General features: G+C 30.6%; 1 protein-coding gene across 2 annotated transcripts in view; it reads left to right on the top strand.

Annotated features, from left to right (window-relative positions):
* The first annotated feature begins 36 nt into the window (after positions 1-36).
* Positions 37-14,671, top strand: part of LOC106467479 (transforming growth factor-beta-induced protein ig-h3-like) — a 30,843-nt gene continuing 16,208 nt past the window's right edge. For both annotated transcript variants that reach the window (XM_022395669.1, XM_013927838.2), the window contains exons 1-3: positions 37-748; positions 7,945-8,144; positions 14,296-14,485. In XM_022395669.1, coding sequence (XP_022251377.1) covers positions 385-748; positions 7,945-8,144; positions 14,296-14,485 — 754 coding nt within the window. In that variant the 5' untranslated portion in view covers positions 37-384. The remainder of the gene's footprint in view (positions 749-7,944; positions 8,145-14,295; positions 14,486-14,671) is intronic.

Raw genomic sequence — 14,671 nt, 5'->3', positions numbered from 1 at the left:
TAGAAAGTAGAGGGCGTGAGAATCACATGATCTCGATGACGCAACAATATTATGGCTTTATCGACTGTTTGATATTTTGAATTGGAAAAAAAAATACAATATTTCTTTATCGTACGAGAAAGAGAAAGTTAGCGAAACAGACAATATAACGTGGCATTACGTTTCTCAACTTAATTTTAAATAAACTTTAAAGTTGGAGTTTGTGCAGGCTATAGTATATATAGTAGTAAACTTATGCGTTGTTGTTAGAATTGACTGAGATTAAGAGTAAGACATAGCTAGGGTTTTAATTGAATTTGGACTTGGATTATTTTGCGATATATTTTGAATTTGAGTTTTTACGTTTCTTCATATGTATAAAAACTCTAAGTTTTAAACTAGATAATGTCCAAACGTCCACTGTGTCATCTATCTACCCTTGGTTTGGTGGTAGGCCTGATATTTTTTGTGACTACGGGCTGCTGTCTGATTACTTTTCCAAATTACAATAGACTCACTTTGAAGTTGAATGCCGTGCCTGATGCTCGAGGATTATCATCAAATTGGCTTCCTTACTTCAACTCAGGAGGAAAACAAGATTATTCTATATTTTATGATAATAAAAGTGGAGCTACAAACCCAAGACGTAACCTACCAACAGGATTTGGCAAACGAACAAATTTGGTAGAACTTGCCAAAAAACTAAACTTAACAGTACTGGTGGATCTTCTTGAAAAAACAAAGTTAGACAACACTTTAGACCATGAAGGTATGATGTTAGTTTGCTGTTCATTGACATTTCATGTATTTCAACAAAGTCTAATAAGAGTGCTAATAGACTGCAAGCAACATAATGATAAAATGAATATTTAAAAAATTACCCTTAACTTAGAATTGAAATTCAAAACAATATTACTGTTAACTTAAGTATTATTAGTATGAAATAAAAAGTATTATTCTCAAGCAGAATTATTGTTTAAAGTAAACAAAGGTTGAATATGTTTCAAGCTTGTGGTTAGACCAATATTCAGAAACTTTTGGTCTAATTGTACAGTAGCACAAACGACAAACTCCTGATGTGAAAAGAAATAATTTAAAACAAAAACTACTAAATCAAAAGAACTTAATATGTGCTAAAGAGTATGATTTCTTGATCATGTTTAGTGGTGTTTTCATACTGATGCTGTCACCAAAACTACTATTAATCTTATTGGAGCTTAAATAACATTGAGATGACAAAGCAAACTTACTTTTTGATGGCTAAATAGTATGTGACCCTGACAAATTACAATGTAGTAATGTTAAATTGTTCTTTATCAGATACATGGGACATACTCATATTAGCTGTCTCATCGTGTTCACAAACTTGTTTTGATAAAAAAAAAAAAAAAAAAAAAAGCTCTGTTCCTAGTTTTTTATTGATTAATACTTAATCTTTGCTACTTTTCATCCTGAAACCTTCTTTAATTTCATCAGGAAATTTTTTAGCATCAAGAGCATAGTTTCTCACTGTACATACAATTAAAAAATCATGTTTTTTCTAATGGTGGTAAATACTTCCTAACACTCAGGCCTAATGTTAGTTATTTTACCACTTCTTGCAAGTTTTTAATCAGCTTCTTTACCCCATATTTACATTCAATTGTACAACAAGACCATTAGGAGTACAAATGAGATATATTTCATTATTAAACCTAAGAAAGTGTTAAAATATCTTAACAATTAACATGGGACTACTGTGTCAATTGAAAAATTTACTAATGAAAAAATCTTCTTTTCAACAAGGTAAAATCACAGCTTTTTTCAGCTCAGATTTTCATGAAGTTTCATGTTTGATTGAATTTTTTCCCATTCCAAGCAGTTTTTTGTATTGTGGTTTTAAAATTAAATAATAGGTTGAACAATCACCAATTTTTTTTTTTATATTTTTATTTAAAGAAGGATGATGTTTCGAGCTAGCACTCTTCGTCAGATCGTACAGCTTACAACCAAGTATTGAAAAACATGCAAGGACAAATGAGTATCATCAATTCACAACATCTATGTTGTACTGAGAATTCTTCTGACTTTCTACTGTTGTTGTTGTTAGTAAAGAAAGAAGCTTAAATTCCACACTCAAATTGACTAAAACCTATCTGAGACAAATATAGTTGAAACTGCATTTCACTTACACTCCTAGAAAGGTCATATACTTTGCCTATCTGGTAATGCTGGGTTTGTTTAGACTACTTTTTATTTCTGGATGTAAGCTATATGATCTGATGAAGAGATCTAACTTGAAACATCATCATTCTTTAAACAGAAATATAAAAAAACTTGGCAGGTGTTCAACCTATTATTTAAGGTTGATATTTTCGTTGCCTATGTGGTTTTAACTATATTTGTCTTAGATAGGTTTTAGTCAATTTGAGTGTGGAATATAAGCTTCTTTTTTACTAACAACAGTGATAGAAAGCCAGCAGAATTCTCAGTAGAATATAGAGGTTGTGAATTGATGATACTCACCTGTCTTTGCATATGATTTTCAATATATTTTTTGGAATTATTTCACTTGCACTCCTTGAAAGGGCTTGTACTTTGCCTGTTTGGTAATGCTTGCTTTGTTAAGACTACTTTTTATTTCTGTTCTTTCTTACTAAGTAACTTGTATTATGTTTTACAGTCATAGAAATCAAAAACTTGACCACAAAATGGATTTCATCTCTTTTTATATGTAAAAAACAAACAAACCCAAAAACATATTAACACAAAAATTTTGTTAGCTGTCAGCTAGACCATTCCTGTATCTGGCTTAGGCTTGAGCACAACTAGAAATGATTTAATATGATGTAACATTACAGGACAACAAGGGACCTGTTGGTCCATTTAGGCCATCCTGTCTATTAAATTAAACACTAAAAAACTGTAAGGCATCACTTGTCATTCAATTATTTATCAAGCTTTCCCTTGAACTCCCATAAATTAACTGCATCTACCACATCTGAAGGTCAACAACCCTATTAGAAAAATACTTTTCTTTGCTGAAGATGACTCCTACTCTACCAAAAGTTATATTTGTATCCATTAGTCTTACCATTTTCACCATTGAATATGAAAAAAAAAAAACGAGGTACCAACACTATCAATTCCCTTAACAATCTGAAACACCTCAACCAGATCTTTAACACCTGTTTTTTAAGAGAAAACAAGTACAGAGATCTTAAGATATCCTTGTATGACAACCTTTCCATCCTATGTATCATTCTAGTAGACCTCTTCTGAATCTTTTCCAACAATTTAATATCCTTTCTAAGGTAAAAAGTCCAAGACTGAATACAGTACTCCAAGTGAGGCCTAATCATTGATCTGTACAATGACATTATAACCTCTTTAGACTTGTATTCAATATTTATGTATATACAACCTAAAATGTTATTTGCCCTGCCACTAGCAACAGCATACTGCTTGGATGGCTTAAGAGACTGATGAACCAGAACACCAAGATCTTTTCTTTTCCATAACATTGTTAACGTTATTCCCATCAAAATTATACTTGTAATTCAAACTGTGATATCTCGCATGCTCATTACTTTGCATTTATTATAACTAAAAGCCATCTGCTATTTATTTGCCTTACTCACTGAATAATTCAAATTCTTTTGTAATGCAACAGCTTCCTCACAACCAGCAACACCCAAAATTTTAATGTCATCGGCAAATTTGAATAATCTATTGACCATTCCTTCATCTGTGTCATTGATGTAAACCAAAAAGAGCAGAGTTTCTAACACTGAACCCTAAAGTTCACCACTCATGACATTAATTGAGTGTAAATGAACTCCATTTGTAACAACCCTCTGCTTTCTTTCACCTAACCTGTTTTGCATCCAACAGACCAACCTATCCCACACATCTGCAAAGGTAACTTTTTGAACAAGCCCTTTTATGTAGCACATTTTCAGATGCTTCCTGAAAATCCAAATATACTAGATCCACATCGTTACCCTCATCTACCTAAACAGTAACCTTTTCAAGGAATGTCAAAAGATTTATAAGGAAAGATTTTCCCCTAGTGAATATCCCGTACTAGATAATAGTACCATGGTATATAAAATGTATTTTACTTGTGGTAATTAGTGAGTTTTAAGATAAGCTAGTGCATGCTGTCAGTGTTGTCTGTTTTGTGGTTTGTAATGTACAAGTCTTTAAATTCAAGTCATCCAAATTAGATATTATGGCACATTTAGATATCTTATTTGTATTATAAAAACTTGCAAAAAAAATGAAAGTAGTAACATTACTTGTAATGTTTTGGGGGTAATATTACCAATTTACATCACTATATGGTTACACAATTCCTGCCACTAAAGTGAAGCTCCATGCAGTATGACTAACTCAAAGAGGTAGAATGATAGATAAGTGCTATACTAGTATATAACATTAAAAACAAACTAAATTACATGCCTAAGGAGTGTTTGTGATTCAGGTGAATGTTTTTATAAATTTGTAATTTCATTTTTCATGTAGGACTAAAACTGGAAAATGACATTATTTTCATAAAATATTACTAGGAATTGCATTACAATCCAAGAAACTGAAACTGTGTTACAAAATATTCAATTAGAATACAATCATTATGCAACTCAAGAACAAATATATAATAATAACTTGTAGTGCAGACTACTTATGTAGCGTATTTGTAAGCTTTGTTGAAAATGGTTAAATATAAAAGTGCTCTCACACTCCTCGAGCTGTCTCACAGGTGTGAAGTTTCACTTTCGTGCATTTTTCCATCATGAAACAATGCTACAGGAGACTAGCGCTGTTATAAATTTGGTGTAAAAACATGATATTTTCCAAATTCATTGTAAATGTCACATATGTCCAAAAATGACAAAACTATATTTCCTGCTCTCTAAAAATATCTTAGACATGATAATCTTTGCAGTATTTGTATTTTTTGTTGAGAGAATTGGGATCAATTTTGTTTAGGGGGAGGGGGGCTGGAAGAAAGTGACATGTTGAAATGAAGAATGTGTGCAATCTTCCTGTCATATTTCTGAATAAGACATAAATTACAACTAAAACTATAACTATTCCTAATCAAAAGATATACACACAAAAATTAAATAACCTTTATTCATTGAAAACTGCAAACCAAGTAGTTTTCTAAGTATCTTTGAGGATAATTATTTGTTCAAAAGCAGACCACATGATTTTCATTGATTGCACAAGTTATACACAGTTAAGATTTCTGGTGTTTTTAATTGGGTAATGGTACCAAATAAACATTTTATGAAATTATTAGCTTATTTGGTTCTTGAAAGTTACCATTTGTATCTGTTATAAAGCATTGGAAAATAGTATATTATTTTCACAGAGATCAAGTAGGATGGTCTACACTCAAAACTGTTGAAATACCGTATTCAGATACTTTGATTTAAAGCAAAGAAAGTCAGATATCGTACAGTTTCACTAGTTACATTTTTCAACCATTGGTCTATGCACTATCTTAAGCCAGGTGCATAGGCTTTTGTATCTCCTTTTAAATAGACAACTTTCCAAGAAGTCCATACAGAAATACCTACATACTAACTTGAGGACAAAAGTTGTAGTGTGTGTGTGTGTGTGTGTATATATATATATATATATATATATATATATAACACTTCTTTGTGCTTCCAAAACATCTGGTCAACAAGAGTGTCATAACTACATGAAGAACCTATAGGAGATTTAGAAATATATTGTATGAATATGCTAGTTATAAAAGGGTGAAAATCTTGACATAAATGGATTTTGGAGAATTAGATTAAAAATAATTTTTTCTAAGTTTGTAAGTGTGCAGACACTTTTTTGTACACTTCCCCATGAAGTGTCCCATATATTTGTTTTTGTAGATATAGAAGAGATTTTGGGATACTTTATAAAAACAGATAAGAAATTTTTAACTAAGTCCATGTCACCACTTTGTATTTTTTTTATATAATGTTTTTGTATTGTTTTCCTGTAAGATACCCATCCATTTGCCTGCATAGCCATAGATCATGAGTCTTGAGTATTTTTAGCTCTTTCATCAAAGTTTCATTCATTCCTCTTTAGAGATCCAACTTCTGAATGATGAATTTTGTATTTAAATACTTTAGTCATTAGGTGTACTGTGTAATGATTTTCTATTTTTTATAATACTCGGAGTTAGTACATTCACTCTAAAACAAATGACATTTACATGTATTCAAGTATGATTAGCAAAAGTATCATGTCATGTGCAGGTCTGGTGCCAGTCTTTCTCAGGTAGGAGGCTGAGGTGGACCAGACAGATATTGGACATGCTAGTTGGGGTGGGCGAGGTAAATTTTTAGGTGGCTGTAGCCCCCTTTAGCACTGCCTCTGGTTCTGTGACTTTTTTATTATTATTATAAGTATGCCATTTATAGATGCCACAAAATGAATTTTGTATGTGAAGGACTGAGTTTGGCCTAATGGTCAATTTGCCATGTTGCAGATGAGAAGGTCCAAGGTTTTTATTTTGATGCTGTTGAACATGTTTAAATTTTTCAGCTGTGGGGGTGTTATAAAAGTGACAGTCAATCACATTATTCAGTTCTAAGATTTTGTGGCAGTGGTTGCTACTAACTTACTGCCTTCTTTTTGGTCAGTAGCTCAAAATTATGCATGGCTATCCAAATTCAAGGGGATTTTGACATGACCATTTAGCTCATGTGTACCTGTGACATCATTCAACTCCAAAATACTGATATCTTGCATGTAAATCTACTAAAATGTTTTCTAGGTAAAAATTTTCATTTCACTAGTAGGAATTATCTCCCTAATCTATTCCTATGCATGTGTATGCAGCTGTTTTAACATTTATAAATATTTGATATTCTTTTAGTTAGTGTAATATATCTGTATTTACACTTTTCTTACCTATAAGTATTTGATATTTTTATAAATTATTCTATTAATTCTATAAATTTATGGCACTGGCTTCACTATCTGTGGGTCACATAATCATAACTCACCATTGAATATAGTTACCTTCTCAGCTGTGATAGCATTAGAAAGTGATAGTGAATCCTGCTATTTGTTGGTAAAAGCATAGCCCAAGAGTTGATAGTGGATGGTTTTGACTGATTTCTTTCCATCTGATAGCTGTTCAAAATTTAGGACAGTAGCAGATGGCCTTAATAACTTTGCTATAAACAAAATAAATAAAAAAGGGTGTAACTGTACTATTAATGTATGTATGTACTCATTAAATTCTTTCTACTTAGATGTTTGATGTGTTTATGGTCTAATCCATTGTATTAATGTGTGCCTTTAAAGTTATAAAGGTATGTTTATAGTCTAATTCACTACATGTATATGTAATGTACACCTTATGTATGTATATAGTAGATATTACAAGTATCTGTACATTTCCTGTCATACATTTTTTAAAGTTTATAATGGATTTTCGTTGTCACTGGTCATAGTTATTTGTCTAAATAGTTGGAATATTGTGATTTCTGTGTAATGCACCTAATAAATAAACCTAAGTGTTTATTAAAGGTTTATGCAAATATCTTTTTTGAATACTGCCATTCTCATCCTAGAGGCCTTTGAGCCATAAAAATGTGACAGCAGATGTAAAACTCTGTTTCTGTCTATAGGTTGTAATAATTTGTGCTGTAATGCTTAAAGCAGTAACTTACAATGATAACCAGTATTTAAATACTTAATATTTTGGTTCATGGCTCATGAACAAAAATGTAAAATAATTCAGGATGAGGTTTTCATTTTAAAGATAATGTACAGTCTTTGTACTCACTCAGCTTAAATCTTTAAAATTATTTACATACACATAAACACATGGCAAATTTGTTAACACCCTCTATTATAGTTTATGCCTCCAGGCATTGTATATATTGTTAAGGGATGTTATCATTACAGATGTGCTAATATAATTAACTTGTACGTTTTTTTTTACCTAATATTTTCCAGGACCTTTCACACTGTTTGCTCCAACTAATGAGGCATTTGCAAACCGACCAAGCTACTGTGACAATGTTCCACTTAAAGATCTATTGAAGTATCATGTCACACGTAAGGTTCATTTGTCAAAGGATTTGAAGAACAATGAGCTTTTGTGGACTCTGTTGTCATATCGAGAGCTCCGAATGAACATATATAAAAATGGAAAGGTTAGTTAATTTTTTAATGCTTCCATTTTTCTGTGATTATTTTTCACTTAAAAGTTTTGTGACAGAACCAGTCTCAGGTTCTTTTTTTTAGATACTAATTGGTTTCTCTATTAAAATTTCCTACATGAATTTATTAATATCATTAGATAAAATTTATAATTTTTTTTTATCATAATTGGTATGAAATGTATAGAAATCATGCACTGTTTTTGGAACATACTTAGTTTATGCTGTATGATGTGATAGTTACTGCATGCATTCGTAACATCCTGGAAATTTTCATTTAAATTAGTGTTCAGTTTGTGTAAAAATTTATTTCAGACCTTTATTCCATATATATATATATAGCAAAGTTAGAGAAAACTTAAAAGTCTTTTATGGAAGAATTAAAAGCCTAATTTAACCCCCTCCCCATGTGTTCTCAGAATACATTTTTTTCCACAACAGATGTTGATATCATGTTTTATTTACATTACTAGCTATGATTTTGTTCAGTATTAAAGTTACTGAATTTGTTGACATTTGTTATTGATTACAGCTGTTTATGTCATTAGTGTACAATAGCTTGTTAGATATATAACTTTTGGTCAAGGTTATGCAATTCAGTCATGTGGTTTTACTGGACTCTGTAGCATTAATTACCTGAGTAGATTTAAAAAATAAGTCACATGGAATTACTAGTGTTTAATAGATAGGGAGATGTGATATCATAAAATAAATAAGAACATTCAACATTTAAAAATGCTCAATAATATATTGTGTAAGTTAAAAGTAAAATATACAATTAAACACTATACATGTTTAGATGGAAAAATATCTACCATTTTCAGGAAACCAGAAGAAACATGGGAAATTTGATTTCTATACCAGCAAGTACGTGTGTATAATTTGCATTTTATACAGTGTTATCTACAAAATCGATTTTCATAAATTCACTTTTGTGTCACCTGGCCCGAGATCTCCATTCAAAATCATTGTATGTTTAATGATTTCAAGAGATCCTCTTGCGTTTAATTCATTTTTTAGCTTAACATCTTTACGTATTTGAATCTTATCCCATTCAATGTTATACGAAGAGTTTACCATATTTTCCACCAAGGCCAAACCCCTGGTTTTAATTTTTTGAATTTTGTGTTTATTAATTCTAAACTTCAAATTTCTGCTTATTTGTCTGATATAATTCAAACCACAACTGAAAGTTATTTTATATACCCCACATTTATCCTTCAATTGAAGTTTGTCTTTAATACCATTAATGATATTCATTAGTTTTAAATTAGAAGTAAAGGCTAATAGACAACCAGCATTTTTCATGAACACCTTGCCTATTGTTGTTGAGAGTGACGGAACATATGGCAATCAAATTCTTTCTTTATTAACATTACTTATTATCTGTAGTTTTTAATTGTATATTTTACTCTTAACTTTTACAATAAATTATTGTGCATGTTTAAATGTTGAACATTGTTACTTGTTTTATGAAATCTATGCACAAGAATGGTCATAGAATACATTGAGATGTGATATCTTAGCAGCTAGTTTTTTGTTGTTTTTTTTGTCATTGTGGTTTATTCAATTCTACTGCAGTTTTTAATTGAAAGTAATGGTGATTCTAACTAGCTTAATATGGGAAGATCATGTTAGAAAGAAAGCAACAAAACGTATAAACATGTTTTTGTAAAAAAAAGTTAATTTTACCAGTAGCATAGTGACTTCATACATAGTTATTTTGAATGTAAAATTAATTAGAACTTCATTGCATATTTTTGAGCACATATAGTTTTTAATATAATAACTGATCTAAAGTTGGTTTATAGTGTTTTAAACTCTTAAGTGCAAAGATAGGATTTATGATCCCAAGCAATTTTGTTTATAACTAATTTTGCATTTTATAGTTACAAATACTTTTTATTTATTTACATTCTTTATTGAATATTTCCATGTAATAACATGCTGTTTTAAACAAATTGTAGTTATTAAAAAATATTCTGTATTCTATGTTTCTCCACCAAAAATCACCCATACAAGTTAAGGTTTAGTATGAAAATCAAAACCTTGGCATACTGGAACTTGTAATTGCCCATTTTATTTTCCCTGCAACTGAAATTTGGTTAGTTTAGTAACTTTGACACACGACATGTAAATGACATTAGTGGGGTGAATTTATTAGTTTTTTTTTCATTAAAGTGATCTCTGTCATGCCAAAAAAACAAATTCCTGGATAACAAGCTTCACATTAGCAACTTCAGTGTTTGACAAATAAATTTTAAAATTTCTTGTAGAGTATGTGTAGTGAAATTTTTTCAAAGGCACAGAATAGTTTACAAGATGTTCTATGTTTTACTGAGAAATCTTGGCTGCAAATACTTACATAATCATGTCAGTCTATTATCTTCACATCTCAGAGCATACAAATTTTAACCATAACTTTGGTTTTATATAATATAATACTCATGAAGGGACAACCAACAGATACTGAAGGATTATTGGATAATATGTGTTCACACTAGTTGTTTTTTCTCATATTTCTTCCAGTTGAACAGTAGATGGGCATACTGAACTCATTATTTTCCTTCTAATTTTGCAATTGGTCAGAATTCATATTGTTATTTACATAAAATTTGCCTTGCATCATGTATTGGAAATTCCCTAGAATATGGTCACTTACAATGTTAATAAAAACAACCTTTGGTCCCTGCTGAAATGGAACAGCTAAATCCTGCTTGTTGCTATGACAATGCAAAAAAATTCACATGTGTATGCATGCAATTCTGGACAAATGTTAACTTTTACAGACAATGGGACAAAATCACCAAGTGTAACATTAAAACAAATGATAAGCTGGCCAAATAAATATTTATTCTTATTTAGAGCTGGACAATTTAAATGATTACCTGTAAGTAGCAATTACATTGATTAGTATCATGTAAACTAACTAATTAGTCAAAATTATAATTAAGTCAATTATTCCAACAATCAAGTGATTGCAATTTTGATTAAATTGGTTGTAACAAAAAATTCGCTAATCGAAATTAAATTTTTCCACTTATTGACATTTTTTATTATTCTACATATCCAAGTAATTGAAATATTTCCACCAAACTTGCTTGCTCTGTCTTTGTTATGGCAAAGCTATGAAGTATATTTGGCACTATCACTAATTCTTAACTTGTAACATCTGTAATGGTCTAAAATGAAGACACCGCTACAATCAGGGTTAAACAACAAAAACACAATTTACTCGCAATAACAATACTTAGAAATAAATTCAACACAGTCAATAAACATATGCCTGGCAAGTACTTCACACCAATATCAATAAATAATTTATCATAAATATTAATAAATCAATAATATTGGAACCAGAAACAAAGTGATGACATTAATCACTTCATATAAGATATCCAAATTTTTGTATCCTTAGTTTTAACTCCCTCTTTCTACTGATATCATGAATCCTTTACAGTTTAAGTATACATACCTTACAAGAAAAATACAATTCACATTTTTGAATCTTCAGCTAGATCTTCTGTAACTTCTGGCTCTGGTTTGGATTACTGAAAGTTTAATACTTAAAAGACCAGCTAGCTACGATTGTTAACTCTGCATTGTGGTTGCAATGTCCTGTAAGGTAGAGATAGAGGTAAGTTATTAGCAGGATCCATTGAACGATGAGAAGTGAACACACCAGCACACTTGTGGGGAAACAACTGTCACATCTTCTGTAGCCAATGTTTTCATTTTGCTGCAACTATCTAGGATGATTACTATCTTTTTTCACTGTTGATAGAATTGTTACTGGGGAAATATATATATTTTTATTTTAGAAATATGAAATCGTCCTATAACTGCACCTGATCTAGGATCTTTTAATTTATACATTAATGGAGTAACACACTTCATAATTTCAAAAGGTCCACCACCTCCGAGCAAATTTTGCAGTAAAATAATTTATAGCAGAAAATAAAAGATGTCCTTAATAATACTAAATCACCTACTTTAAACATGTCTAGGTGTCTCTCACAGTTGTAGGCTTGTTGCTGTCACTTCTGAGCCTTTTCAGTTTTGGATCTTGCTTCCTGTTTGGCATCTTGTAATTCTGCTGTTCATTCATCAATGGTTTGAGGTGCTGTTGGGTATTTCATTAGTCTGTTCCAAGTAAGGAAAATCTCAAGTGAAGTTTGCTGGCTTATAACCTATAGACTCATGAATAGAAGTTTTAATGGCTAGAGAAAATTCAGATAAATGATTATCCCAAGTTTGATGATTTTTTTTTCAATACAATCAGATATGATTCTACAAATATTTCTGTTGAAGAACCTTTAATTCAAGAACATTTGTGAATAATTCAAGGGTTGCTGTAGGATCACCAAGTCTAATTATAAATTAGAAACTAATTAATATTTAGTCTTTATCATATGTTTTGGCACTTATGTTGCTACAGTCTTCAGGAAAATCCTGAGAAAGATTACTATTGCTTTGGTAGTGGCCAAGATTTGATCCTTGGTGTTCTTGATAGAGAGGCTGGTGTGTTACTCACTCTCCTAGGATCTTTACTCATTAGAACTTAAATCAATTAGCTATTTGAATGTTTCAAGAATATTTCCAAGTTTTGCTGACTTTTATGCTAGGTTAACTGAGGGATTATCAGTTAGGTGGATGCCGAAGGCTTCTTTTATTTTGTGTTTTCTGTATATATATGTGTGTGTGTGTGATTTGCATCATATTATTTGAGTATTATTCCATGTTATTGTATTGTCTTCTCATTTGTATGATGTATTATGCTTTTATTGGTCTTTTTGTCTCTCCAGTGTATTGGAGTCCACATTCATAAGGGATATTGTAAATGGTGTTTTTGCTCTCCTTTAAGTCTAGGTAGTTTGATGTGTATTAACTGTGATTCTATTGTGTTGTGGCTTCTTAATACTGATCTGACTTAGTAATGAAAATGCAAACATTTTGGGTGATTCTTATATATATTGATCCCCTAGTACAAATACAGCAGGAGTGAAAGTACGTACATTTTGTGATATCACAACCATGCTATTGTTATATTGCAAGATCAGATGTTGATAAACACATTTATAATGAAATTTGTATTTTTGTGTACTAACAAGAACTGGAAATGAAAATGAAATAAAATTACTCTTCAAATTTTTATACTAAAACAAAATGTCTAAATATCAAACATGAGTCTTAAAAGATACAACTATAGTACGATTATTATACATGTAATTAACTACTTTCAAACCAATTGCAATTTATACTTTTTATTTACGCAAAGTTCTCACTTAGTGTTTTTATAGAAACTTCCCTGCACGCATTTTGTTTGTTAAATATTGAATTTTTGTTTCAGATCTAGTATCTTATGGTTTGTTAAACATTTTGCTAACAGTTTGAATGCTGACTCTCAGTTTTGTAATATATGTCAGATTCTCATTAGCACCTTTTAAGAAATAGTTCACTGTAGTCATTACTGTCTTCCAAGGCTAGTGAAACCCATAAATAATGTAAAATAAGGTTTTCTTACTCTCAGAAATATAGTGATAAATTGTTCTTTGAAAGTGTGTTGTTTAGTGTATATCTTTCAATCTTTGTAATACAAAAAAAATTGCCTTCTACAAGGAGAAACTGATACAGTCATACACATATACCTTTCAATGAAACATGCAAGTTTTATACTTACAGGGTGTGAGCAAATATTACTGTAAAGTTTGTACTGTATGGTTGGTATAAGTGCTGGTATTAAATTATTGGTACTAAAGAAAATATCACGAAGGTAATTGAAACCAATTTTAGTTATTGTTTGTTTCAGAATAATGGCTAGAAATTAAACTATGCTCTAAATGAAACAACAATAAAGTGATAACATGATATAACTGTTCAGTACATCATGAACCAAGGTATTTTGCTCCATCCTGTATACTTATGCCTTCAATTTATAACAATACAGCTATAGAGAAACTGGTTAGAGAGAAAAAAAATTATGAAAAAGTAACTCAACAATTAAATCTGTAATGTAAAAACAGTTAGTTGCTCAGTTATTTGTTTTTCCAACATCAGATATGTATAATAATTGATGTTTCATTAAAATTCAATTTGGACAAATATTGAATCATATTGAAAATATTTCTGTTGCATCTTCTAACAGGTACTTACAGCTTCTGGAAGACATATCATAAAACCAGACAACATGGCTTCAAATGGAGCTCTCCATATTCTCAAAGATGTCATTTGTTCTGTGTACATTGGAAGTGCTGTACTAGAGATTAACAGGTGTCCAGCTTACTCAATCCTAAGTAAAGCTGTTAACGTGAGTGGCTTATATTCCATCTTGGATGGTAGGTAACACATTTCTTTATGTAAAAACTATTGGTAACACTCACCTTTTCTTTTTTTAAAATCTATATCATATTATAGAGTATTGCTCCAAATTTGAGTTTATGACTATATAAAATGATTCTTTCATGATGTTAGAAAAACACGTAGGTTCAAGAAGTCTTGATAAAAATGAATAAAAATCCTAT

The sequence above is a fragment of the Limulus polyphemus genome, unplaced genomic scaffold, assembly GCF_000517525.1.
Source record: "Limulus polyphemus unplaced genomic scaffold, Limulus_polyphemus-2.1.2 Scaffold2627, whole genome shotgun sequence".
NCBI lineage: Eukaryota > Metazoa > Arthropoda > Merostomata > Xiphosura > Limulidae > Limulus > Limulus polyphemus.
The sequence above is the reverse complement of the archived record's forward strand: the minus strand, read 5'-3'. Positions and strand labels throughout refer to the sequence as shown.